This window comes from Colius striatus, chromosome 3, assembly GCF_028858725.1.
Source record: "Colius striatus isolate bColStr4 chromosome 3, bColStr4.1.hap1, whole genome shotgun sequence".
NCBI classification, from domain to species: Eukaryota; Metazoa; Chordata; class Aves; order Coliiformes; family Coliidae; genus Colius; species Colius striatus.
Genome location: NC_084761.1, coordinates 45,055,156 through 45,082,257, shown reverse-complemented (window position 1 = coordinate 45,082,257; position 27,102 = coordinate 45,055,156). Strand labels below are relative to the sequence as shown.

The 27,102-nt window shown below is 39.5% G+C and overlaps 2 protein-coding genes across 2 annotated transcripts in view; both read right to left on the bottom strand.

The window, feature by feature from the left end:
- Nucleotides 1-9,352, bottom strand: part of CENPE (centromere protein E) — a 35,384-nt gene extending 26,032 nt beyond the window's left edge. The window contains exons 1-12 of the mRNA XM_061993340.1: nt 9,297-9,352; nt 8,878-8,969; nt 7,524-7,613; nt 7,326-7,444; nt 6,175-6,294; nt 5,160-5,241; nt 4,897-4,964; nt 4,747-4,818; nt 3,244-3,295; nt 2,385-2,472; nt 2,072-2,198; nt 1,296-1,415 (exon numbers count right to left, since the gene is read on the bottom strand). Of these exons, the coding sequence (XP_061849324.1) occupies nt 1,296-1,415; nt 2,072-2,198; nt 2,385-2,472; nt 3,244-3,295; nt 4,747-4,818; nt 4,897-4,964; nt 5,160-5,241; nt 6,175-6,294; nt 7,326-7,444; nt 7,524-7,613; nt 8,878-8,969; nt 9,297-9,352 (1,086 nt within the window). The remainder of the gene's footprint in view (nt 1-1,295; nt 1,416-2,071; nt 2,199-2,384; nt 2,473-3,243; nt 3,296-4,746; nt 4,819-4,896; nt 4,965-5,159; nt 5,242-6,174; nt 6,295-7,325; nt 7,445-7,523; nt 7,614-8,877; nt 8,970-9,296) is intronic.
- Nucleotides 9,353-10,099: 747 nt separating this feature from the next.
- Nucleotides 10,100-16,003, bottom strand: LOC104562629 (radial spoke head protein 4 homolog A-like). The gene is made up of 6 exons (XM_010208780.2): nt 15,741-16,003; nt 14,956-15,184; nt 12,863-13,612; nt 11,867-12,011; nt 10,981-11,098; nt 10,100-10,337 (listed from the first exon to the last, which is right to left on the bottom strand). The coding sequence occupies exons 1-6, from the start codon at nt 16,001-16,003 to the stop codon at nt 10,100-10,102; spliced, it is 1,743 nt and encodes a 580-aa protein (XP_010207082.2).
- Between the last annotated feature and the right edge of the window lie 11,099 nt (nt 16,004-27,102).

Here is a 27,102-nt window from a genome sequence, read left to right as displayed (position 1 = left end):
TGCTACAGAAGACACAATTATTAATATTTAAAAACTACACATATTCTTTTAAGTCTAGAACAGTTGTCTTTAACAATGAAATGAAGAATTTAGTCTACAATTTTCTTGTAGCCTTAGTATTTGAAGGGGTCAAATCTGCCCAAAACACTACAGCCTACCCTCTTTTTCCAGAGACTAAAAAAAAAACCCCATTCTTTCAAGTGAAGCAGTTTAAGATGACCTTCTCATTATGCCAGAAGCCTGAAGCTCTTTGAGAACTATGATTGAACTGTCAAATAACAGTAAGCTACTCTAATACATGTAGTCTCTTTAAAAATATGAAGAATTGATAGTTTACTCTGCTGTAAAGCAACTGCATTACAGTAGCTAGTTTTTTTGGCCCACTTTATCAAAAGTTTAGAACACTTCAGAGTAATTCAAAGTGTACAAGGGATTTTTCAGCAAAGTTTTCTGTACTTAAGTACTTTCCTCACTACATACTAGCTTAGGTGATAGGAAACACACTTCTATATGCAAGTACTTTCCTCACTACATACTAGCTTAGATGATAGGAAACACACTTCTATATGCAAGTTTATACTGCAAATTAGTTCTCCTTAAGGCAAAATAAACGATCTTTTATATGTAAACTATTCCTATGACTTTTTTATTTAAAAAAATCCTCATATCTGGATGATTTAATTCAACAAATAGTATGTACAGAATTGCAGTTTTTCCTCTGCTTTCTCTTTTACGATCTATGCTCTAACAAGACTTAGGAGATGGCTCAGCTCCATACATTGTTGGAGAAAGATGAACACAAAAGGCTACATAGTTTGTTAGGAAGTTAAGATTGTTCATTTTCTATGTGCATCTTCTGCCTATACAAGACATAACTCTTGACAGTGATCTTATGCAATTTAAACTTCTTTCAACTCAAACTGAAATTAAACATCAATAAGGAGAAAAAGTATGAATTTTGAACTGACATTCAAATAACTTCTGGTATTGCAGTTAATATTGCTCAGATCTAAAGGAATAATTAAGATGTGCTATAAGGCATGATAAATTTTTATTTCATAAATATGTTAATCTACAGAAAGAAAGCAATTCAGTTAATTGATCTCTCACAGATATGTTCAGTGATATCAGTTCGTCACATGACCTTTTTACTTTCTGTTCTCTCAATAGAAATGACAAGCATCATGTGAAACTGTTTGTTTAACCCTCTAAATTTAAACAGCTTTGGTTTAAAACAGAATGTTTCAAAACAGCTATCATTAGTAAGGATTAATTTTAATAGGGTTAGTACATACTTCCTCCAGCTGCTTCTTCAAATCCAGAATTTCTTTGCGGTATCTCTTCAGGAGGGCATCATCATCAAGTACTTCATTGACTTTTGGAGTATTCTTCATTCCTTTAGCTGTATTAGCAAACTAGAAGAATATTCTCTCATAGGTAATAGTTGGAAAATATATCAAGAGACTTATTCTTTCTACTATTTCTCAGTAGATTAAAGGGACAGTTTATTAGATAAAGAACAAAACATAACAAATACAAATATTTACTTTTCCTTATTTTTCACAAATTCTATGCTCTGAAAAGAGAATAGGTTTTTGTTTGATATTAATACCTAGAAAGTGAAGCCCAAGTTTTAAGCAAAAATAGACCATGTTATTTTTTATCAAAAAATAAAAAAGCAAGAAGCCTCCGAGGATAATCCTACCTAAATAATACATTTTGTGAATTGTTTTGTTACCCTCCTTTCCCGTAGGACCTAACATCTTGTGTTAGCAAAGACTTTTAGTTCTAACTGCACTTGGAAAAGGCAAGTGAGAGAACAGAAATTATCTGCTGCATGCAAGGTGAAAGAGTTTTGTTTCAACTGCCAGAAAGCTCTAGTGAGACAACCTAGCACAAGATGACAACTGGGAAAAGATGCTGTGTATGAAACAAGTATTTCAAATTCGAGGTCCGTAGAGGACCTTTAGAAGATTCAAGTGAGTAGAGGTCCAGCAGATCACACATCCCTCCAGCCTGTCTACAATGAAGCCGAGTCTGAATAATGCTTGAAATGACTGCAAAGTTTTACCTGAAGAGTACTGAGTGTTTCATCAAAAGAAACAGGAGTAATTGTACAAATGATAACTGTCTTCGCATTTCCTCCAAGTGAGTTCTGCAGAATTCGAGTCAGCTTGCTGTCTCTGTAATTTATGAAGCTGAAGAAAAACCAGGAAGAAAAAAAAGATTTTTTTTTTTTTTCCAATAGAAAAAACCCACAAACACTTTTTTTGGAGGCAATAGGTTACTTGAAATAGTTACCTACATAAGATAGGATTACACAAAAAAGATTTCAATTTATTTTCTTGATGACTTATCTTAGGTGTACAAGTCTAAGTGCTTACCCAGAAGGGTCATCACAAAGTTTCTTGATAACTTGACCCAGAACGAACAAGCTCCGGTTTATATTGCAGCCCTCTTTCAGTCGGACACCTGGGTATCACACAGTACATTTTTCTGTTATTTATCTTTTAAATTTAAAACAACATTAAGATACGTTTTCAACCTGTCAAGCTCTTGGGCTACATTATGCTTACAGGGATTATCCAAGAGTTAAGTGTCAGGTTCCACAATGCACTATGGCCCATCAGTAGTCAGTATTCAATCATTTATGCTGAAGTACATCAAAATAAGATAGCAATCTATCACAAATCAACGTTAATTTTTACATAGTACATAGCGGAGGTCATTAGAGCTTTAATTTTGTTTCCCATTTTGCAAACGCCCATATTTACATCTGTAAGCATAACAAACCAGCCTTAGATGCAACTTGTGTTATTCCTTATAAGAGATGAGTTGTGTTCTCAGGTTACTTTCTAAAAAATGCTAAAGAGATTTATATGCAGCTTCATGCTGTCACTGATAGCAATCTTCTTAGATAAAGAGTGAACCATCTATTTACTTTTCACCTTTACATGAGTCCCTACAAGGTTCTCATGATTTCTTTACAAGTAAATCTTCACCGATTCATCTCCATGTTCTTAGTTTAGGGCATGACTCCCGTATTACTGTCTAATTGTTTGCACTTTACAGTGTTTTCAGTATTTTCTTTCATAGATACTAGTTACCAAGGGGAAAAGAGGGAACTTATTGTTTATAAGTAACATGATAGGACACAGATCAAATCACTTCCTTTCCATTGTAGTCTTTCCCAAGGGTTAACTAACAGAAGTGGTCATCAAGAGAGCTTTATTTAACACTCACCTTCAGATCCTGTTTGACTAGCTCTTTCACTGCCTGCCAGATCTACCAAGTTCTGGAAATTTATTAAATATTTTACAGGTTAGTTCTGAGGCAATTTAATTTCAGACCTTCATTCTAAATCTCTGCTAAGAATTTCATAAGCCAGTTACACTTAGAAAAATACAAGAGATGTCTCATTATTGGAAGTAACCCATGTTACTACACACACATATGCCAAGCAATATGTTCAAGGTACATAAGCACATGGAATAAGTCTAAGTGAAATATGACCTCTTCTATGCCACTTTGAATGCTATTTCAAACTTGCAGTGCAATTCCCCCTTCCCAACAGTAACAGATACACATTGTTTCTCAATACAGAAGTCTTAGCTATAGATTCCAGCTATAGAAAGATTCATAGAATCATATGTGATCTGGTCAAATCTGTCATGGGAAAGAGCCTAGATTAAATAATCTAGCTCCCTGTCCTGAATCAGTCATATGTCTCTTCTTGCCTGTCATTGTGGGGTCAAAGAAAGTAAAAAGCTGGAAGAAAACCCTCAATTTAAGTGTGGTTTAAAAGCAAATAGAACTTGATAGCATCCTACAATGACTGGCCTGAGCAAGTAGTTCTCACTTGAATTGGTTTCTGTTTCAGAAGGATAACATCCTGTACTAACTCCACCAAGTAGCAACAGACCAAAAAGGCCAAAACCACCTCTTCCTCTGCACCCCTTAGCAGAGCTTACTACAAAGTTGGTTGGAACAGAGAGAAGGGGCAGAGGGTGGTATAAGAAGAGTAGATCCCATAAGCTGTGGCAAGGAAAAAGAAAAAAAATTGGACAGTAGTTTGCTCAGATACATGAACAGCATTTGCATTCAGATCCCAGAGCTTTTTCCTCCTGAAGCCAGAACAGAAAGCTCCTTACGCAATGCATGCAATGGACTTAACGCTATTTCCAATGCTGAATAAGAGTGCTCATGCAGACTTTATCAACACTTAATACTTTCACATTGATTTCATTCCTCCAACTGATTTGGATTATTTTCTGAGAATCAAGGAAAGGGTGTCTAGAGGCTTCAGAAACCAAAACATTCTCCTAGATATCAGCAGCTCCCAGCTGCTTCCCTTCAGTTCGAGATATTTCATATGCTAGGAATCCAAAGAGATAAGTGGGGTTACTTTTGGAAAAAAAAAAAAAGGATTTTCTGGCCATTGCAGGTATAGGCAACATTTTCTTTTAACAACAATTAAATGGGAAGATAAGAGAAGCCTTATCATTACCAAATTTATGAGTTATTTAATTGGACTTGTTGGCCGTCAGGAACAGTTGTAGAGAAATGCAAGAGCACTCTGACAATAGCCCCTTATGCTCGTGGGACAGGCATAACACTCCCCAGCACAGCAAGACTTGTCTAGGAACTATTCCCATGCCAGAACTCCCTTTGGTGAAAAGATATCCTCTAGATAAGTCCCCAGGCTAAAATGCCTATTTAGTAACCTCTAGTAACAGTACAACTTACCAAGTGGGATACCATCACTGCTCCATCACAGTTCGCATTTGCAGGGTCACTTCGTTCTCTGCTTTCTATAATCTAGAAGAGGAAGGCAAAATAAAGTTTTTGTCTCTTCAAAAAGAATCAACCCCCTCCTAACAGTGAAATGTTTTTTACCATTCTGAAGATAGTGTGAGAACGGCTGCTGTGTTCATTCATTTTTGTTTCTCCATAATGGCGATTTTCTGTTAAAAAACAATATTAAAACACCTCTGCTTATATTTTTGTCTGTTATCTCCAGTTTATCAAAAGTCAACTTTAAAACTATCTGAAAAACATGGATTTCTGAATAGCAGCTCAAAGAGAAACCCTACCATTTTAAATACACTTGATTCATCAGAGTTTTTACAATATCAGCTGACATTGGCTAAATAACTTACTTTCTCCTTTTCTGATCCATTCCATAACTTGTTCTGGGGCAACCACCACCTCTTCAATTAGATCTTCTACATAAGTATTCCTCTTAAGAACAAAAACAGTAATAAATTCTACTGAACTTTAAACCTCACTTTGATACATTAACATTGCCAGCAAATATAATGGTATTTGTTCTAGTTTGCTTTCTTCTTGAAAGGAAAAAACATCAGTTGAATGTATTTTCACTCTGAACACAAGACAAGGAACGTTTAGACCTTTATGAGAAGTGTAGCTTAAATGCAGAAGAATCAAACAGATGCAGCAAGTTTCTAAAAATAAGACTGGTAATAGAAGTATCCTTCTGGACATTTCTAAGGGAATCCACTCTTAATAAATGTTGCAAGGCCCTAGTTGTACAACTGATGAATCTCCCTTCTTCTCATGTTACAAAATCATTGAGTAGTAAGGGCACTGAAATAAAAAAACAACCCAAAACCCAAACAAACCACTGATTTTTATGATTTGCTACAATAGTCTATATTAACAAACTGAAGATGGTATTAATATAGATCTAATTTTCCCTACCAATCTTCCTACTGAATATTTCTAGTCTAAAAGGTATTCTGTTTACAGTAGAAGAAAAGCATATCTACTTTCTAGATTAAATGAAGATGTTATTAAAGTAACTGTGTATCTGTTGAAGACTTCTAACACACTGACCTAGAGACTTAACATTACACCTGCACCAGTTTTATTACCTAGACAACTTCTTGGTATTCATTATTAAAGTTCAAATACACTATCATGGAAAACATATTTAAAGGATTACGTCTATTTTTACAAACACGTATAAAGATAAGCCAGCATCAGCAAGCCCAACTTCACTGTCCTTATTGTATTACATCAAAAGTCACGCTATTTTTGAAGGTAACAATTGAACAGACACAGTTTTCAGCTAGATGCCCCTGAAAGCTTTTTTTAAAAACAACTTTTTACTCCAAGCAGCTACAATACTTGTGCTATATAACATCCACTTACATTAACATCCTCACGAATTCCCAGAGGCTTCTTTTTCCTGATATCACAAAGCAAATCTGTAATGGTTTCATTGTAGATTTCCATGTAAGAAACCCGTAGCAAGAATTCTCTATCTGGAATCTAATGTTCAAAGAACAAAAATAAAACAAAAGAAAAAAATAACAGGCTAACCAATAAACACCTTTCAAGGCAAGTATTCTAAAGTCAAAGGTTGGATACTTCTTTCCAGATTACTTTCCCCCATCCTCTTTGCACGTTAGTATCTACTAATAGAGAATAATTTTTCTTCTGTCCCACCTCTTTCCAGGTGTGTATATGGTGTACCACTCTTAGTAGTTTAAAAAGCAAAACTGCCCTACATAAGCGTGACATTAGCTCTCTCACTTAGATGCCTTTTCTGGGCCTAATTTTCTCCTGCTTAGGCTCTTTCCTCTCTCTACCTAGTCTTCTCTCTCTGCTTGCATAGAATTACTTTGCAGCTGCTGCTTCTTCTTCTGCCTCCCTGGTAGAGAATACTCAGGTGATGAAAGGCTGTACAGTGGACCCAAAGACTACAGCATCAGAGACAGTTTCCTTGTGTTTAGTTACTTTTATAGTTCCTCTAAGGTACCCTGCACCTCCTGAAAGGAACACTATTTCATGTAACTCATGACAATTACCTGAAATCCTCAAGGCAGAAGCAAGTGCTCTGCAGATGATATTTTGGAAATCACTGTTTTAACTTACACTTTCTCCTTACTTCCTTGCTTAGCAATTGGCCTATGATTCTTTTGAAAGCCTGAAATAAGTAAATTTAGTGTCATATTCATTCCACTAAAACAGTTTTTAATACTGATAACTTTCAAAAAAGTTAAAATAGCAAAATAAACACAAGCTTCACATAAACTTATCTACCACATCAATGAGCAAGGTTTAGAATATTTGCAAGTTTAACAACTCCCCTCAGTTTTGTTCTGTTTTCATTCCAATTAAGAGTCCAATTATCACTTTTTAAAAAATCTCTCACCTTTGCAAGACTAGCAAAGCAACTGCAACATATAGTCCAATATAAATTCATTTCCTTCATAAGCTCCTTGACATTGAAATTAATTTTTATGTAACAAAAATATTATTAGTGCTTTCAGCCACTTAAATTTTACAGAATTGCTCACCTCACAAATAATTTTGAAAACGTGTTGAATTGCTTTAGGAATAATGCCCACAGAATCTTCATTTCCCATCATTGTGTATGTCTTCCCGGAAGCAGTCTGTCCATAAGCAAAAATTGTGCCTAGAAAGATGGTGAAGCTTTACTAACTACTTACAAAATAACATCACAGATAGGATTTAAACACAGTTTTAAAACTTACCGTTATAACCTTGCACAGCTGACTGTATAATTGGAACAGCTACACCTTCATATAACTGCTGAGTATTGTCACTTGAGTGAAAGACACGATCTTAAAAAAAAAATTAAAATAAAGCACATGAATCCCTTGTACTGCAAGTCAAAATTAGGCTGTCATCTTACTCCATATTACTGACTTCAGATCCAATAAACAGACACTAGACTTCCTGTACAATCACTTAAACACTACTAACACAGGCTTTTTTGTTTGTTTACTTTTTAAATGAAATATTAAACCCAGAACCAATATGAAGAACAGAGTAAAAAAACTAAGAACAATGGACACAGTTAAACAGTCATCTCATCTAATCACAAAGCCTGTTATAGCTAGTTTATGAGAAATTGCAAGCCTGGTAAGACAGGCTACTTGGTAAACTCCTGGCACAAAGCATGATTTTATTGAACCTATAATTTGGGAAAACTTTTTGTAGTGGCCATGTTCATATTAACGAGTGTATCACTAGGAAGAGATTCAATGAGGATCTAAAATCCCCACTAGGCACTGACGTGCGGAGCAAACTCTACAACACAGTTAAGGGTTATAAAGCAGCTATGTATTGTGCCAGTGGGTGCAAGGCACGTAATTCTGCCCAGCTCACACACCTGTTGTCTAACAAGGGGCTACTTATATGTACAGGTAGGGGTGTGTATAAGCATCTATTACATATTCATGACCTATCCCCTCATCAAACTTGCGCTTGTACAGTGTCTCCTGGTAAATTTCCATGCCACAGAGCAGGATGCAAACAAGTCTGTTTTCCACATTCCAACTCCTTATTATCTGCAATTATCTGCACACCAGCTTCTTCTTCATTATCAACATTCAGGGCCTTCAAGGCCTTCTCTGACAAACAGTTCGAATTCCAGTGAGCTGAGTTATGATGTTAGTTTACAGTCAACTGAGTCCTTCTAATTTCTTAGGTTTTTACCCTCTGTATGTCTGCTTTTGCTCATCAGCACTTTTCCACTTTGGTTTGGGTTTCCCCATCCCCTTCTCCCTCGTCTAGTCTATTTGGAACCATTATTCATATGAAAAGAACCCAGCAAATATGTTTCAAACCCACTCTGCAGCAGCAACCAGAGCAGACAATGCAACACCTGTCAGGAAGGTGATTTCAAAAGCACACTCCTGGTATGGACTAAACCAGAAATCTCACGTGCCCCAATGGCACAGCTTCAAAATTATTAACTTGGAAAAAAGGTTCATGGACATTGCAAAAAGCAAAAGTCACTAACGTTAGCCGATACATGGAAGTAGTACAATAACAAATGCCCACGTAAGTATCAAAATGAAACAACTGCTTTCATACTCTTACCATAACTGAATGCTTTTGTACCATCCACTTCAGAAATAGTATTATTTTCACTTTTCCAGTGGAGTGACACTTTATCTCCTAGAGCACTTTCCCTAAAAGAAGAAATATTCCATTAACTCTATTAACTTAGGAGTCAGGTCCTATACGGGGGTCTACCCCGTCACAGTGAGTACCGCTCCCCGCAGCCCCTGGCCAGCCCTGTTTCTTCCGGCTCTCTCCATCCTCCACGGAGCCGGACGCCGCGTTTCTGCCCCCGCCTCCCCCTCCTCGCAGGGAGGTAGCGGCGCTCCCGGGGGCCTGGCTGGAAATCAGGGAGCACAGCAACACCCAGGGCCGCCGAGGGACCCGCGAGGCCGCGGACAGCACCGCAGACTTCCCTCAGGCCGGGGCGGCGCCCTCTCGCTGAAGCGGAGCCTCACCTGGCGATCAGTGGCCGTACCCGCACGCAGACAGTCACGGCCCCCTCGTCTGCCATCGCTGCGGCCGCTGAGCACAGGCCGCCCGCAGGCAGAGCGACCAACAGAACAACCCAACCGCCACTGGAGTTTGAACTGTCGAGGCTGCTTCCTATTGGCCCGCGCAGGGCAGACGCCACGGCGAAGCGTACCACTTACCGAAAGCTAACGGGGGGTGCCGGGAAGCGTAGTGAGGAACAGATGGCTGAAGAGCCCCTGAGCTCTCCCCGCTTTTGTTGAGAGTCCCGCGATGGTTCCGGCCAGCGCTGCGGTGCCGTGCTGCGATGAGTGCGGCCCGTGCGCTGGGGAAGCGTGGCGGGTTGGTGCTTCCATGGCCTACACCTGAATGTGCCCAATACACCTTCACAAGGATACACGGAGTTGCGAAGGCAATTAAGTTTATTTTTTTTTAGGTTTAAGTAAAATTTGTATAGGTACTGAATCGCAAGTTAGAACAACAACGTTTGTTCTAGATGGTACTAGATGGACGTTTGGTAGATAGTGGTTACTTGACAGGGATGTTATTTTTGGGAACAGGCCCAGGCTAGGTTTGCCTGCTTGCTGAATAAAGGCTCCTTTTCTCCTGTCTCTGGCAAAGGCTTCTGTCTCTGGCAAAGGCAACGCTGTCTTCACACCATTATGGGTGGAAGGAGGGGAAGGTGCTGCAAAGAGGAGCCTACAGAAATCATAAAAGATTGTTCCAATTGCATTTAAGGTCAACTAATTAATGACTAATTTAAAATCATAAAACTGTTTTCTGCCATGTTTTAATCATCTTCCTCCTCCTCATCCTCAATGTCTTCCTCATCTTCCTCTTCCTCAGCTGCAGCTAAGGCTTCTTCTTTTGCAGCCTTGAAAGCCAGTTCCTCTTCCAGAGTGGGGTCTCTGGTCTCAGTGGTTTCTGGCCCGCTGGGGTATTCTCCTTGCACTGGCGGAGGCAGGGTGGGGTTGTGATTGCCTGGGATGTATTTGTGTCCCCAGCCAAAGTAGATGTTACCAAATTTCCTGAGAAAGAAAAGTCAAAGGTCACATATTCTTCCCCTGACAAAACATTCTTGGAGATACTGTCAGGCCTCCTTAACCTGCTGTAGAAAAAGTCACTGCTGTGCAGGTATCCTCTAACAGCAGTATTGAAAAGATAGCACCTCTTTTTAACTGCTGTGACCATAACATCTTCCTCTTAAAAACCTCCACATGCTAAAATGATGAAGGCTATGCTCTGTCACTACACTACATTGCAGTAAAAGTCCAGCTTCATGTTGGCAACACTGCACTGTTTCTGACACCTCCTGCAGTGCCCACTGAAAAGCACACAGAGGTAATAAATGTACCATGGGGAGTGGACACAAACAAAATGTAGCTGGTTTTGTAGAACGTACCAGAGACTCAAGAATCTAGATTTTAAATCAAGGACTGTGCCCCAATACTAACTGAACATTTGCATCCATTAACTATATACTAGCATTTGCAATGATTACTCATTTTCAGTCTTAAAGAACATATTTACTGTTGCTGTGCACATTTAAGGGGCCTTTCCTATCAGTCTCCAGAGTTCAGTCAATGAAATAAAGCAACCTGACTTCATTAGACAGGTATCTGTATTCAGCATGTACAGTCTGTGTTGTAACCACGTCACCTAGCTACGCACTTGCCAGATGTGAAGGCGTAGGCTCCAGGCCACCGGTTAGACCGGAGGACTGCAACGGCATGTTGCGGGATCAGGTTTGTAGAGGGCTGAGCTGTCCAAGCAGGGATGTTCTGGATTCCTGGAAGCAGCCAGACACACATAGTCTATTAGTAAATTGACTTAGGAGCCTCTATTTAAGGCTGAACGACAAGACTTTCCCAGTATTCAAGCAACAGTTGTATTAAATTACGTGTTAGAAGAGCCAGAAGGCAGAAACAATAAATGCAGGTGCTTTATTCCAACAGGTGGTTTGCATGTATGGGGAGGAAACAGGAATGCTAATAAAACCACCATTGTTTCTTTTGTCAAGGACTTTTTATCACTTAGGGATACATTATATAGTTACATTTCACCTTGATCAGAGGATGGAGAGTAGAAAAATAATTTACTGATGATGTAATCTACTGTTTAGGTTCCCATATTCCTATGACTTGTTGCATTAATATGCTACAGGATTGAAATTTTTACTAGTATATCTATGCATGTATGTGTGTATATTTCTTTGCACATGCACACACACTTCTTTTTCCCTAAAAAGATGATGGAAAAGAAGCCGGATGTATTTCATGTAGTAAGCTGTCTTGAACTTGCAGTAGCTTGACAAGTCTGAGGTGTTTGTTCTCTTTATTCGCAACACGATGGTTTATTAGTAAACCCAGTTATTTCAGTTTTAATGTCAATACTGTTAACCATATTGCTTTTGTTCAATTTTGTAAAACAATGTGCTTACCTTACAAGGACCAAACAGCACGAAGCATCAGAGTCCTGTAACTTCAAAAATTTATTACCTAAATACCAACATTCCTAGTCTCTCTCTCTCAAAACCTTCATATTCCATGAAGAATACCTTCATCTTCAGAGAGTGGAGTGAGAAGAGGTGGTCCTATTTCTTGCTGTATTTCATCTGGCTCCTCTGTGTTCTCCTCCTCTTCCTCTTCTTCTTCTTCTTCTTCTTCTGATTTTTGAAAAGGATTAAACCAAGCACAGCGACCCTGTAATTGATATGCAACAATAATAAAAACATGTATCACTGAAAGAATGTAAGCCAATGAAAATAATTGTCTCAGACACACACACACACACACACAGAGTTAAAAGAGGGAGGGAAGAAAAGTCTATAATCCATAATTGGTATGTTGTTGGCAGAATATTGACAAAGCGTTCTCTATATCCCTTATTCTTCCCTCATCCCTTCTTACTATTTCAGAACAACCTTATACCTTTGTCATCAGCTTTTTGTTATTTTGTAGTCTTCAATTCCTTCCAAATGGGGTTTACATCCTTGCTAGATTACTAGTTACTGCAAACTAAGATGCTTAACTTAGGTACTTTGCCACTTGCTTTTACAGTCTGCCTTTTTCTTCAGGTGCCAGTCAGAGGAACATATCAAAATGATCTTAAGATTCTAATGCATATAGATTTTATTTTCACAACTATTGTCTTGGTGGTAATAAACCTTATTTTCTACCATGTGCTGTTATCTTCGACTAAAATTCTTGAATTGGTGGACTGGACAGCAAGTATTCCAGCGATGGCTGTCAAATTAGTAATACCTCTTTCTAGCACTAGCCTGATTTCCCAAGCTTTTAAGCTTTTTCATTTTCATGTTTAGGTGGTTCTTAAATATAAATACATATAATTATATGCTAGGTGTACATATGTGCAACATATTTACATATTATATACTAGAGCAGATATATTTTCTGTAGAAAGATATTTCAGTTCAAGACTCTTTCTGGTGAATAGTTCAAAAGTACAGATGAGGAGTGTCCTTCACATTCCAAAAACCTGTGTTACAGTGTGACTGGTATCCAAGGCCAGTGTGAGCTATGCCAGAACGTACCTGCTTGAGAATACTCTGTGTGTGGTGTACCCATGTTGAGAGAGAATCCACCATTTCATCCACAGAAAGAGGCTGAAAATCAGGGTTTTCTTCATATGTAGCTCTTTCTCCTTCCTCCTCTTCATCTGTTTCCTCCTCTGAAAACTGGTAAAATCCAATGGGAGAGATATGGGTTCCTGCTGAGATCCTAGCTATCTGTGCACGCAGGTAGTTGGCCTCATTTCCAGGGAAGGGAGGAAAGCTCATAATAGGAGCATCCAGCCTACCAGTGAAGAACTTCTTGATTTTCCTGGCACAGACAATCTGGGCTGGTGTCACTGGAGGAAGCTTTACCCAGGGTTTGCCTGGCTCATTACAGACAAAGTAGACGTATTTATTAGCCCCAGTTCCATTTTGTTCTTTGGGGATGGCAGGTGGAGGCTGATAGGTGGACTTTGGTGGTTCATCTTCTTTTTCTTTCTCCTCATCCTCATCTTCAGCTTCAATCTCACCCATCTCTTTCCCTCCTTCCTCACTAATTTCTTCCTCTTCTGTTTCCTCTTCCCCCTCAAGGTACTGTACTTCAGCTATAATATAATTCATCTCCAGGCCCAAAATTTTGCCCCAGAAGCGGCAGCTCTGGATTGGCTGACCACTAATTAGTTTTTTAAGGGCAAGGAATATGTGATAGAATTCATCTTTGCTCAAGCCAATTCCAGTCTGTTCAAAATAAAAGGCCATTTCCATCACATTAGGTAGAGGTGTCTCTCCCTGGGAAAGAAATCAGGAGTTAGAGCTAAAGAATAGAATATGTATCTATTTGAAAAATTAAACATGTTATGCACTGAACTTTATACTTCACTTTCCCAGAGCGCCACTCATTCTCTCAAAGTACTTTGCAGACATTAATTCGTTACATCTCCTACTATCATTTTGAAAAATTAAAAGTGCCATTTTAAGGGTAAAGAAGAGAACACAGATAAATTGCATCTTTTAGAATACAGGACTTCAGAAATGAAACTCCCAATTACTGCCAAATAAGGAAGGTCAGAATTTGTCCCCAGGATTTGCAAAGGACTTCAGTGCTAGGGCTTGTCGGCTATGTAAAAGGCCTTGATGCCTGCAAACAGCATCACCGTGATTCCTTGTGTTTGTGTCAGATGTATTTGGGGACAGTTTAATACATATTTTATTTCCAACAATATTTCTGTATAGTAGTGCTAGATTTGTATGGAATCGCTTTGGCCCTCACCTGTTTCATATTTCCAAGCAAGACAGACAGGTATATGAAAAATTCAGAATTCCTTTCTGAAATACCCTTTTTTCTATTTTTACCATCATATTTTTACTGTTACTGTAAAATAAGTAACAGGCTATGAAAAAAGTCAAAGACTATCTCTTCTGTTGTTAGTATTTGTATTCTGCAATGGCAATTAATTTGAATATACACTGGTAACAATATTAAAATCAACATCTTGTTGATTAGCTTCCCTTGGTTATTATAAGAATTCTTTTTCCTTGGATAGAAAAGCTTCTACTTATAATAATTGAATCTTGAAAAATCCGCTGTTTTAAGATGTGTTTTTTCAGTTCTCATAGTTCTTAATTTAAAACATTTTTTTTGTTTTCAGTTGGAAAAAGACAGATTGTAACCACAGCTGGAGCTGGAAGCACACAAAATTTTCCCTTCACCATTTTACAGTAGCACCTGTGTGTAATATTGTCGAACTGGTGTCCAGAATTATGGTCACTGTAGGTAAAGAAACATCACTTTTAGATAAAGAAATTTAGATGGAATGTTCCCTGCTGGACTGGCAATATGGGAGATATTGTAAGCTTTACTTTCTGTTCACGATCTTGAGAACATCTATGATTTTAAAGGCTCAGGATATTAGATTTAGTATAGAAAAAAATCCTAACAAAGTAACTGGATGGGTTTTCTTATTCACAATTATGTAGGGGTTCAACTCAGCTATAAAGAGGGTACATAGTACTGTGAGAGGCAATACTACAAAGGAGACCACAACTTTCTCTCTTCCTCTTTTCCCTTCCCACCATCCTCCCATCCATTCCCTGGTAACTATGAGGTCTATTTTTCCCTGATAATAACTCACTATCTCTTCTTCTAGTTCTTCATCTTCGCCATTTCCCTTGAGGAACAAAGCTTTACGCTTTTCTGCAGCTTCAAATGTTGGAAGAATGTCATGTTCATCTTGAAGAGTGTCCATTTTTTTCTGAAACTGAGCCCACTTCACATCCTTACTGATATTCTCAATTATGTCTGCTGCGTTTGTGGGCTGTTCATCCAGGACCTTTGTCAGCACATTAGCAAGATGATCATATCTGTCATATAAACAGAAATAGAATATTAAAATGGAAATATTACAATAGAAATAGTATATTATGTATAACATTATATATTTTATTTTTATATACAAAAGCCTTAGAATATGATGGTTTTGATATCAAAAGTAGAAGCTAATCACCCAGAGCTTTGGAGAAATCATTGGAATAGTTAGATGAAAGAGGACGATGGAGCATCATGGGAAATTAGACTTGAAACTAGCCTGTTTCTAATATACTTAGGAGTAGTCCTATCTTCAATTTTTGTTATTTACCACACCTGCCTCAGGAGCTGAAGCTGAATTTAAACACTGTTAATCAAATAATTTCCCTTTGAACTCTTAAGAATTCCCGTAGGAATTTGTATTTTGAAAGATGTTGGACACACACGAGTATCAGAGAGCAATCAACTATTGCATTTATAACATTTTCCCATTCTATATACATCTGTCTGATATCCCTCCCTTTCTTAACATGACCCATTGCCCTTTCACCAACATTACTTTTCTCTCTGCTCATACTATTTCTTTCAATTATGTTAATTTTTCAGACTTACAGGTTCAGGCCAGATGTTGTGCTGCTCTTCAGTAAATAGGCTTTTGCATTCTGAATTGCCAGCATTCGGGATTTGGGGTCGGGTATCTGATCATCATATGGACCGTATCCTGGCTGATAAAGACCATAACCTGGTTCATGCGGCTGATAGGGACCATGCCCACTTTCAGAGGCTTGATAGGCATCTTGTCCTACTGCATATGTCTGATAGGCACTTTTTGACTCCTGTGTTTCGTCTAATCCTACAGCATACGACTGATACATGTTTTTCCTTCCCGCCTGTGCTTGGTGAGAGTCTAGTTCCCGTGCGTATCTCTGGCTGATGTTTATTTCTGGCACCTGTAGTTTGTACGAGGCTTGTTCTGCTCCCTCTGGCTGGTAGAGGTGTTGAATTGGGTGATCGTGAGTGATACGGTGCTCGTTCTGGTGCAGGGGTCTGGCCGACCCTTCTTTGTGCTTATATGTCTTGTGCTTGGTAGGAGTCGCGGTCGGGTCCTTGTGGCTAATCACAGCTTTGCATTACTCCCTGGTATTCACAGAAAGCTAGTCCCGGTTCCGACTGCCGAGACTCAGAGCTTTTTAAAAGGCGGCTGCCCGGAGCCTCGCCGAGGCGGGTGGGAGGTGTACGGCTCGGGCCCGTCGGGGCCGCGTCCGGGCCACAGGGGTTCCCTGAGGGACAGCTTGAAGAGGGAGCTCAGCGGGAGGGCGCGGCCGTTGCCTGAGCCGGGGAATGCGGGCCGAGCCGGGGGTACCGAGCTGCCTCTCAGCCGCTTTCGTCTCCCCTCGTTGCGCAGCAACGGCGGGGAGGAGCGTGGCCGAGGTAAGCCGTCCGCCGTTGCTGAGGCCGCCCGGCGGGGCGGTGCCGGAAAGGGGCGGGTCCGGAGGTGGTTTTATGTCGAGACTTGAGAGTGTTGTGTCTGCGTTTTGGAAGTGGTGGTGGGTCGCGTAGGTGCGGTGTTTGCGCCTGGTGCAGGCAGGGCGCTGCGGGGAGCGGCGGTCCTGAAGGAGGCCGTTAGAACTGCTGGAGGCACCGCGCGCGGGCGCGCCGAGTGGTGGCCGTGGGAGCTGCGGCCGCTCCTGCTGTGGCCGGGCGCCTCCCGTTCCCCGCGGCAGGGCAGCGTCCCGCTGCCGTCTCCGCACGCCGAGGAACAGCTGAGAGAAGGCCAGATTTCTGAGGGGGCCGCCGGCGCCAGGCGGGCAACGCAACGGTTCCTCGAGGGGGGTCCTTGGGGGACCCCCAAGGAAACCGCCCTCACTAAGGGGGCTGAGGGTGCGCCGGGCGCCCTCGCCTCCCACAGCCCCGTGCAGCTGGTGCCGATGCTTTTTGTAAAGGGATTTTCAGGCTCTATTTACTTTCATCGTGACACACAGACCATGACGTGCTGTTAGTTTGGAAAGCTTGTGGTACAAGGATCTTTTAGGTGTCTGCTGAGAGCAGAAAAATGGACCTTCAGGAGCTTAATTTTAATTAAAAAAAATAAGTAGCATCCACTTGCCTTCATTGCTTTCCTCACATGCAGTAGAAAATGCAGTTTAATCATCTGCATTTTAGTGGTGATATATCATGCTGTTGCCATAAGCTACAAAGTAGGGTTTTGTTTTTTTAAAAGGACAAAAAATAAAATCTGATCATAACAGATCCAAGAAAAAAAATATGTAAATTAAGATGAAGTTAAGGTGTTTCAATAGAAAATAGTCTTGTCATGTGTTGCTATAGGTGTTAAAGAGACAGCTGGCCACAATATGAGTAGCTTTTGTTTGCAGTGGTATTCAGATGCTAAGCTGTGGTGGACAACTCTCACAGAGGAAGAACCTGTCAACTCTTAATTTGGTTACTTGAGATTTGTTCTATGGAAATGTAGTAGCATGATGCTGTATGCATTTCTAGTCTCATTGAGTATTATGTGCTACAGTACTATCTACTTGAACAGATATTGGAAGTTATGTTAATAGAGTCTTTGTCACATGTGTAAAACTTGCTTACATGAATTGTTGCTTAATTACTCTTAATTAGGGAAGAACATTTACTATTTGAGTAAAGTTGAGCACATACTTGGTATTCAACAGGGAGGTTATGAAACAAAAATACAGCATGAGGTGTGTTTTTTTTTTTTAAAGGCCTCTTAAGGAGTGGCATTTTAGAAAATATCTACAGCTGACACGAAGTCATCTCTCAAATGGTCTCTAAATTAATCAGGGAAAATATTACTGTCTTAAGGTATTCATGTGAAGAAATTTTCTGTGGCTAAGTTTTGGTAATGAGGGTACTCTGGGGCTGGCTTCTGTGAGAAGCTCCCTAGAAGCTTTTCCCGAAGTCAAGTCTGTTTTGCCTGTGATGATAATTGATTGATCTCCCTGTCCTAATCCCAATTTATGAGCCTTCTATTATTTTCTCCCCTATTCAGCTGAAGAGGAGAGTGATAGAGTGGTTTTGAAGAGAACCTGGCATCTAGCCAGAGTCAGCCAAATAGTCCATTTTGTTGCCAAATGGTGGGGTATGAAGAAATCAAGATAAGGATAGTAATTGGGAGAGGTAATGGGCAACACACGGATGGAACAATGTTAGAGAGTGGGATGATTGTGAGAAATTTATCCTGTAGTTGTAGTGAAGGGACAAGGGGTGCATTGTATGAAAATTGTCTACTTTTATTTGGTTACTTTTGCACATAATATCACTCTTATTGATCGGTCCCTTATTATGGAAGTTATACATAATCATGTGGAGAAAAAATGAGGCAGCATGGACATGGATCCCGGGGTATAATGTTAGGCCTGATGGGGCAAGGCAATCTGAGTTCTAGTTACATGAATTTAATGCACAATCAAGACCAGAGTCAGAGCCATGGTTAAAGCAGTTGCTGTCACGTAGTCAGCAGGCCGCTTTCTGCTCCCTCAAGGTCGGGCTGTTTTCAGCTAACGAGCTAACAGCTCAAGGTGGAAAACAACTTCGGAGAAAAACAAGATGGGAAAATGTGAGGGAGCTTGCTTATCGCAGAAACCGCAAAGCAGGATGAACATGAGAATGTAATCTATTAGCTGCTGTTGCTGAGCTAGCTTTGAAGCTGCTGTGTATATAAGTTAGAGCCTGCTCTCAATAAAGAAGATTTCTGCTATCACTCACATTGAGTAGGACTGATTTCTTCCCACCCAGCTGAGAATCGGACCCTGGGTTGATCGCCGCATGAAGTAGGCTTGGAGCTGGTGTTTCAGGCTTCGAGTCTGGTTTGTAGACTTCGAGTCTGTTTTTTCAGGCCAAGAGCCGAAAACTTCGTGGCATAATCATATATATTTCAAAATCTTGGCCAACTAACTGATTTAAGCTATGGATTATTTGGTGTTTTGGACCACAATGCTGCTAATTATCTGGCACTCTGGACCAGAAAGTTACAGGGGTTCAGGACATTGAACAGCATAATAGTTAATATAACAAACTCTTTTTTTCCTCTGAAGCAATCTCACCCAACATTGTGCTTAAATGTTTTATGGCTTGCAGGTTATCGCTCTTATTTTGCCTGATTTCTCATGCATATTCTTCAGAAGTGGCTTCACCAAGGAGGCCTAGTTTTTGCTTAGTTCTGCTGACTTATGAATTTTACAAAAATAACCCCCCCGTATTCAATCAAATCACTTGAATTTTTATACCTTCTATAACAAACTGACCACAACCCCCATTCACTGTCCCCTTGTGCCACTGATGGGGAAAGGGATAGAGAAGTGGTGGGCAAAGTTGAGCCTGGGAAGGAAGAGGAAGGTGTTATTATGATCTGGTTTTATTTATAATCCTACTCTGATGTGATTGGTAATAAGTGTAACTACTTTCCCCAAATCAAGTCTGTTTTGCCTGTGATGAGACTTGCTGACTGACCTCCCTGTCCTTACCTCAACCCATGAGCTAGTTGTTATTTTTACCCTGTTCAGCAAAGGAGGAGAGTGATGGAAATGCTTTGGTGGGCACCTAGAATCTAGCTGGTGTCAACCCACCACATTGCTGTACAATTCTTAGAAAAATGTCCTATCAAGATTATAAATTATGTTAAATAAAGTAATGCAATACCTACAGTGTAAAATGTATTTCTTGTATTTGATGGATTAGTTAATGTAACTTTTAAAAAAAGCAGTTTTTGGATATTTGTTAGAAATAACCAGAAAAAAATTATTAGATGGAATGTTGCAAATTTCTATAAAGTTCCAAGAGAGTAAATGCCAGAAATATCATTGAAAAATCTGAGCTATTCTGAAACAGCAGCCAAACATGTGCTTCCACATCCTTTGATAGGCAGAACATTTATATGAGCAACTGAAGTTTCTGTATCGTGCTGTTATGATTCCAATGAGTAAGACAGTATCATAAAAAATGTTGCCTGCTGGGTTTCAGCTTGTAGAGGTTTTATTATTGACCTACTGATCTTTGCAAGGAACATTCACAAGTTCTTTTTGCAAATATATTTGCAGAACTTACACATTGACTGCAGAGGGCGATACAGTATTTGCAAATTACTTGTGTATTCTTTTTTTGACATATCCATATTTCCTGTTTGAAGGAAAAACTTGATTTGTTTAGTAAATCACTTCTATAACAATTGTGTGGAATTAAGTTATCTTCCTACAGATTATGTCCTATGAACTAAGTGTTCAAGAAAGGACTTTACCTTTTGAATCTTTTTCAGCAAAGGAAAAGTAGAAGCACCTATATTGTACTTTTATAGGCTAGAGCACACATATACAGTATTTCAGGGCAATGAGTGCCTGAGTACAGAAAGCTGTCTCAGCAAGGTGGTGTGATGATCTCCTGTTGACATAGAACACCAGAAAATGGTTATATGTAGTATTGCTGCAGAATCTTACTCTGATAAACACCATCAGAAGTGTGGGTTAGTTAGATGAGCAGTAACAAAAGTATGAATGTTTTATCATGCTGATTTCTGTTGCTTATTTCCAAGTGAAGATCCAAAGATGGTATAAAATATTGCATGCAGAACTGGCCATCTGTTGCATTTCTTAGTTTCATTGATAAATTTTGAACATGCTTGCACTGGGAAGGGAATGACAGAAAAACTGAAGAGAACTTCCCCTTTCAAGTGGTAATCCTTCCATGCTCTGTTGATTTCTGTGCAAAGCAGTATTGACTTGGAAAGCCCAGATTCAGGTCCCATGTGTGTCTTCCTGGAAGAATGCCTTCATCACCAGGCCAGTACGTACCACCTGAAACTCCTGAGGTGAAGTTGCTTTTTCCTGTGTAGTACGCAATGCAACCTTAACTGGAATCTGGCCTGTACACTAGGAATTGGGTGCTTTTTGCTTTCTGTGGGAAGTTTTTTCTGGTGAGTGGCTGCCAGGTGTGCTGTGAGCTCACTTAAAGGGAGTAATTAGTATATTCTTAATGGATTTGGTATGGCATAGGTTTCAAACTGCATACTGAGGTCAATAATGAAGTGCCTGAGCATATGAAGATGACCTTTAGCTTTTCTTCTCTAATGTATTAATGAATTAAATATTTATGCTTGTTCTGACTACTTCTAAATGAGTTTAAGGGGAAAGGTGCTTGGAAAGTGCAGATTCTGTCTTGTTACCTTTGTTAATTGCCATTAAAAGACTATTAATTATATAACTACTTTCTAATGTTTTTATTGTTCAGAGCCAGTGACATTAATTTCTCTTGCAGTACCAAAAAAGCCACATGTAATTTTTAGGCTTAGTTAAGCATACAGCAGGTGGTTTTAATTGTGTAACAGTCTTCTCTTTTACTATTTTAATGTGGTTGGTTTTTTTTTTTTTTTTTTTACCCTGGAGAAGCTCAATGTATTTCTACATTACTTTCAGAGTATAGTTTTCCATTTGATAGAAATTTTTGTTATGTCACTTCTAATAGCACTTTCCTGCTAAATATCTAGGTAAGTGCTTGTATATAGAAAATATTTTGTGAATCTTAGATGTTTGTTGTGCAGAGAGGAATAAATGCTCGTACAAGATCTCCTTAAAGTATGGCAGTGTGGGGTTTTTTGTAACTTACAAGGTTATCATTGAGTCATTACTGCTGGTGTGCCTCTTTTCAGAGGCTTGGTTCTTTTCAGGTCATATGCTTAAGTCAAACTATATTCCTTCAGGTGGTCATAGATATTAGATTAGTACTGACAGTCTGAGATGCCTTTCTACGAAGTAATAATATTGGAAAGCTGAAAGACTGTCATACTTCTGCAGGGGGCTGATAGGAAATGCATATGGTGCTCTGAAAAGAATAATAACAATTTTTGGACATCTAGTGCTCTTACTGAAATCAGTGGGAATTCTGCTACTGACTTCAGTGGAAGTAAGATTAGATCCTTTGTCATTGAGTTGTAATTTTTTGACATAGAGCAGGTTATATGCTAAGAGACAAATTGATAATACTTCTGACTTAGAGTGGAGAGTTGCTGTGGTTAAGACTGAGCATGCATTTGCATCTTGAGGTGTGAATTCTGTATTTTACATCATCTGAGTTCAGAAAATCACTGCAAGTTAAAGCATAATATTCAGTAGAAATTTAACTATAACTGTGCAGTGGCAGCAATGTTGGTGTGGACCTGCAAAATTTCAAGGGGGCAAATAATTTTATATCACTATGTAACCTGAGCATTAAACCTGTGTTGTAAACAAAGCTTTTGTTCAAACTGTTATTTCTGTTACACAGTGAGGATTTTTGTTGGAAGAAATGCAGGAAATTGATGTCGGTGACTTTTCACGTACTGGAATGTAATGTCTTTGCGATTACGATTTCTGTTACTGAATGTGATGGTACTTTTTGGGCATTGACTGACTAAAAATTGCAGCAGACGGCATGATTAGTGCTTTCTGACTAACCCTGATTATTTTCATTGATGTCCGTATATAATTTCTTACTTGTCAGTACCATGAGAGTGTGTTGTTTTTTGGTTGCTATTTATGCCGAAAAAGCTTAGTTTTCTCTCAAAGACGTTGTTACAGTAGCTCATCATTTAAATACATGCTGGTGTTAACCAGTGTCAGTCAAGATACTTTGTGCTGATGCTCAGAACTGTTTATTTCCTACATGTCTATTGGATCACAACTCCAGATTTTGGAGGCTGTGTGGTGTGTTACTTGTCAGAGTAAGATGAAAAGCAGTGGTGATCCTTGCTGACATATTACACCTGTGTTCATAGAATTCTAGAATGGTAGGGGTTGGAAGGGACATCTAAAGATCATCAAGTCCACCCCCCCTGCTCAAGCACATCCACCTACATCAGGTCACTCCGAAACACATCCAGACAGGTTTTGAAAACCTCTGGAGAAGGAGACTCTACACCCTCCCTGGGCAGCCTGTGCCAAGGCTCCCTCACCCTCATAGTAAAATAGTTTTCCCTAGTGGTTAAGTGGAACTTTTTGTGTTCCAGCCTTTGTCCGTTACTCCTTGTCCTGTCACTGGACACTACAGAAAAAAGTGTTGCCCCATCCTCTGGACATCCACTCTTTAAGTACTTGTAAATGTTAATGAAATACCCCCTCAGTCTTCAAGCTGAACAGTCCCATATCCCACAGCTTTCCTCATAAAAAAGATGTTCCCATCCTCTGATCATCTTGGTGTCCCTGCACTGGATACTCTCCAGAAGTTCCCTGTCCCTCTTGAGCTGGGGAGCCCAGAACTTTGAGTAGGCCTGTTTTGGATATACGTTGGGCCAGCTCAGATTCTGTGTTTTTGTTGACATGCAGAGAAATCTGAATGTCTGTGTGAGATAATGGCTATCTTTTTAAAAGTTCTAACTATTCATAATTGTGCATCTCTCTACTGTCCTCATTGATTGAACCTATATCAGTGTTATATGTTGATATCCAAACTTGTTCCTCAGAGCTGTATAGATCTTGACTACTGTGGTGCTGCAACAGCCAAATAGGCTGTTGGGAGTTCAGGAGCTTTGATTGCTGCAACAGTGATGCTGGCTGGCAGTGGTGTGGTGGAATGAGCTTCAAATACCCTCATTTGCTCTGACTTGTTGCAGGCATGTGAAATCCTAATACGCTTGTTTCTCCTTGCTGTACATCTGAAGTTCTCCTGTCTTGAGGGGCAGGGGGTGAAAGAGAGGGTTTTTCCAATGTAGAAAATATTGGGGATTTTCTCTCTGATATTTGATTGTCAGTTAAAATAGAGCAATGATTTATCATGATTAATAAAAGAGAGGTTCACATTTTACTTTGTAGATCTGTAATATTTACTGTATTTCTGAGTGGTAAAACAAACTTTTGTATTCATTAGGTACTGCTTTCAATTTACAGTAATTATATGGAAGGATTTTCTTTTTATGTGAAACTGAACAAGTCCAATCACTTCAAGGAGATAATAAATTCCAGTCAATTCTTGTTTTGCTCTCCCTAGCAGTGTTTGTTAGAGCACTTCTCAACATAGAGAGGATGGATTCAACCACTTTTTACCCTGTAGTGTATTCACCCTCTAATCTGCATCAGCAGTGTGACACAGGGTATAATGATTCAGCAGTATTTTACAAAACTATATAAAACATGAGGAAACAGAGAACCAGGCTTGATATTTTGCCCTTTCAAATGAGTAGAAGGACTATCTGAACATATTCTTTGCTATTTATCAAATACTTAGAAAATAAGTATTCTAAGATCAAAGTCCTTCAGAAGTGTAGACAGTATTTGTTTCATTAGAGACTCTGGAAATAGGGGGTTTTCTGGAACTTATGGATATACTATTTCAATATTTCACTAAGATTAGCCGTACATGTAAATTCACTCTCAAATTCTTTATAGGAGGAGCTTGCCATGTTAGATTCAATACGAAATTCTACTCAGAAATCCATCTTTATGTTCCAATCCTATCAGAAAATCCATACTACTGAGTATCACTTTTAAAAAATCACAAGATTTCAGGCCATGTTTTTTCAGCAATGTCCAAGCAAGTTGTCCTAAATGATGCTATTTTGACTGTGTAATATGTAACAATTGACTTGTTTGAGAATAGTAATATGCTAAGAAAAAAAAATGTTTAATTGTATTTCCTGAGTTCATAGGGCAATTGCATTTTTCATTTGAAATAATACCCAAAGTGTAATGGAGAAAGAAAGCTTATGAAGTTCACTCTGTGATGATTTCCAATAAAGAGAAATCCATCTCTATCATTGTATTTCATGAAATAACATACCTCAACCATTTTCTCTGCAAATTATTTCTTTAAGTTCAAATACTTTCATTGTGAATTGGACATCTAGTTTCAATGTCTGTCTTTACAGATAAGTTTTTCCCATTTTCCTTTTCCGCAGATGTGGATCTTGCCATAGACAACCACATCATAGGAACAAACATGCTCCCTTGAAAACTAATTTTTATTTTTCTTTGTTTTATTCTTTATTATTTTGGATAAGGCTTCTGTTTTCACTTAGTCCCCAAGTCTTTTTTCTATCTATGAAAAGCATGCCAAAAACAAGGCAAAAATTTGCATCAACACTCAAAAGACTATATTTAGGTGAAGCAAACAGGAGTACCTATGAAGTGTCTCGAAGATATGTTTCCCTGTTTATATTAGTATTTATATATGTAGTATTTATATATATTCCTATTTATATTAGTAACTTTGCAGTATCACTAGATTCTTGGTGCAACAATTTCCATCTTATTTTACATACAAATTAGTTTTCCATAGAAAATATACTATGAATATACATAGTAAAATAGATTCTATTAGTCTGTGTTTGCCTTGAGAAATATTTGTGTAACCATTGTTTACGATGTCTTACTAATCTGCATCTGAAACTTGCTCCTCTCTTCTGTATTGAAGAATACTGCTTCTTTTGCTGTCAATGTTCATAAATGTTCAAAGCATTCATGTTAAAACACAAATATATTTGTATTCCTTTGTCAAGATATGAATCACAGAATTATAGGATGGTGGGGATTGGAAGGGGCATCTAAAGATCATCAAGTCCAACCTCCCTCCTAGACCAGGTTGCACAGGAACACATCTGGGTGAGTTTTGAAAACCTCCACAAACTCCTGGGCAGCCTATTCCAGTCCTTCCTCACCCTCACAGTGAAGAATTTTTCCTTGTGTTAAGTGGAACTTTTTGTGTTCCAGCTTTTGTCCATTACACCTTGTCCTATCACTAGATACTACAGAAAAAAGTGTTGCCCCATCCTCCTAACATACAACTTTTAAAGACTTGTGTTAATGAAATCCCCCCTCAATCTCCTCTTTTCTAGATTAAACAGCCCCAGTTCCAGCAGCATTTCCTCATAAAAAAGATGCTGCAGTCCCAGAAGTTTCTCCAGAACTTTCTCCAGAAGTTACCTCTCCCTTTGAGCTCGGGAGCCCAGAACCGGACACAGGACTCCAGATGAGGCCTAACCAGGGCAGAGTAGAGAGGGAGAAGAACCTCCCTTGACCTGCTGGCCACACTCTTCTTGATTCATCCCAGGATGCCATTGGCCTTCTTGGCCACAAGGGCACATTGTTGGCTCATGTTTAGTTTTTTATCAACCAGCACTCCCAGGTCTCTCTCCAGAGCTGCTCTACAGCTGGTCAACCCTTAGCCTGTGCTGGTGCATGGGGTTGTTCCTCCCCAGATGGAGGACTCTGCACTTGTTCTTGTTGAACCTCATGAGATTCCTCTCCACCCAACTCTCAAACTGGTTGAGATCCCGCTGAATGGCAGCACGGCCTTCTGGTGAATCAGCCAGTCCTCCCAGTTTGGTGTCATCAGCCAACTTCCTGAGGGTACACTCTGTCCTCTCATCCAGGTCAGTCATGAAGATGTTGAACAAGACTGGACCCAGAGCCGATCCCTGTGGAACTCCACTGGCCATAGGCCTCCAACTCAATTCCATGCCATTAATCACCACCCTCTGGGTTCTGTCTTTCAGCCAGTTCTCGATCCACCTCACCAAGCCACACTGCCTGAGGTTTTTGATGGGGATGTAATGGGAGACAGTGTCAAAAGCCTCGCTGAGGTCAAATTAGATGACATACATTGCTTTCTCCTAATCTGGTCAGCCAGTTATACTCTCTTATAAGGTTATCAGGTTGGTCAAGCAGGATTTCCCCTTGGTGAATCTATGTTGACTACTAATAACCTTCCTTTCCTTCATATGTTTAGAGATGACATTCAGGATGGGTTTCTCTGTCATCTTTCCAGGGATGGAGCTGACTGTCCTGTAGTTTCCTGGGTCCTCGTTCTTACGCTTTTTGAAGACTGGAGTGACACTGGCCTTCTTCTATTCCTCAGGTACTTCACCTGTGCTCCACGATCATTCAAAAATGATGGAGAGTGGCTTAGTACTAACAACCAGCTCCCTCAGCACTCTAGATGCATGCCGTCAGGACCCATGGATTTGTGTGTGTTGCCTTTTTCTGTTAAA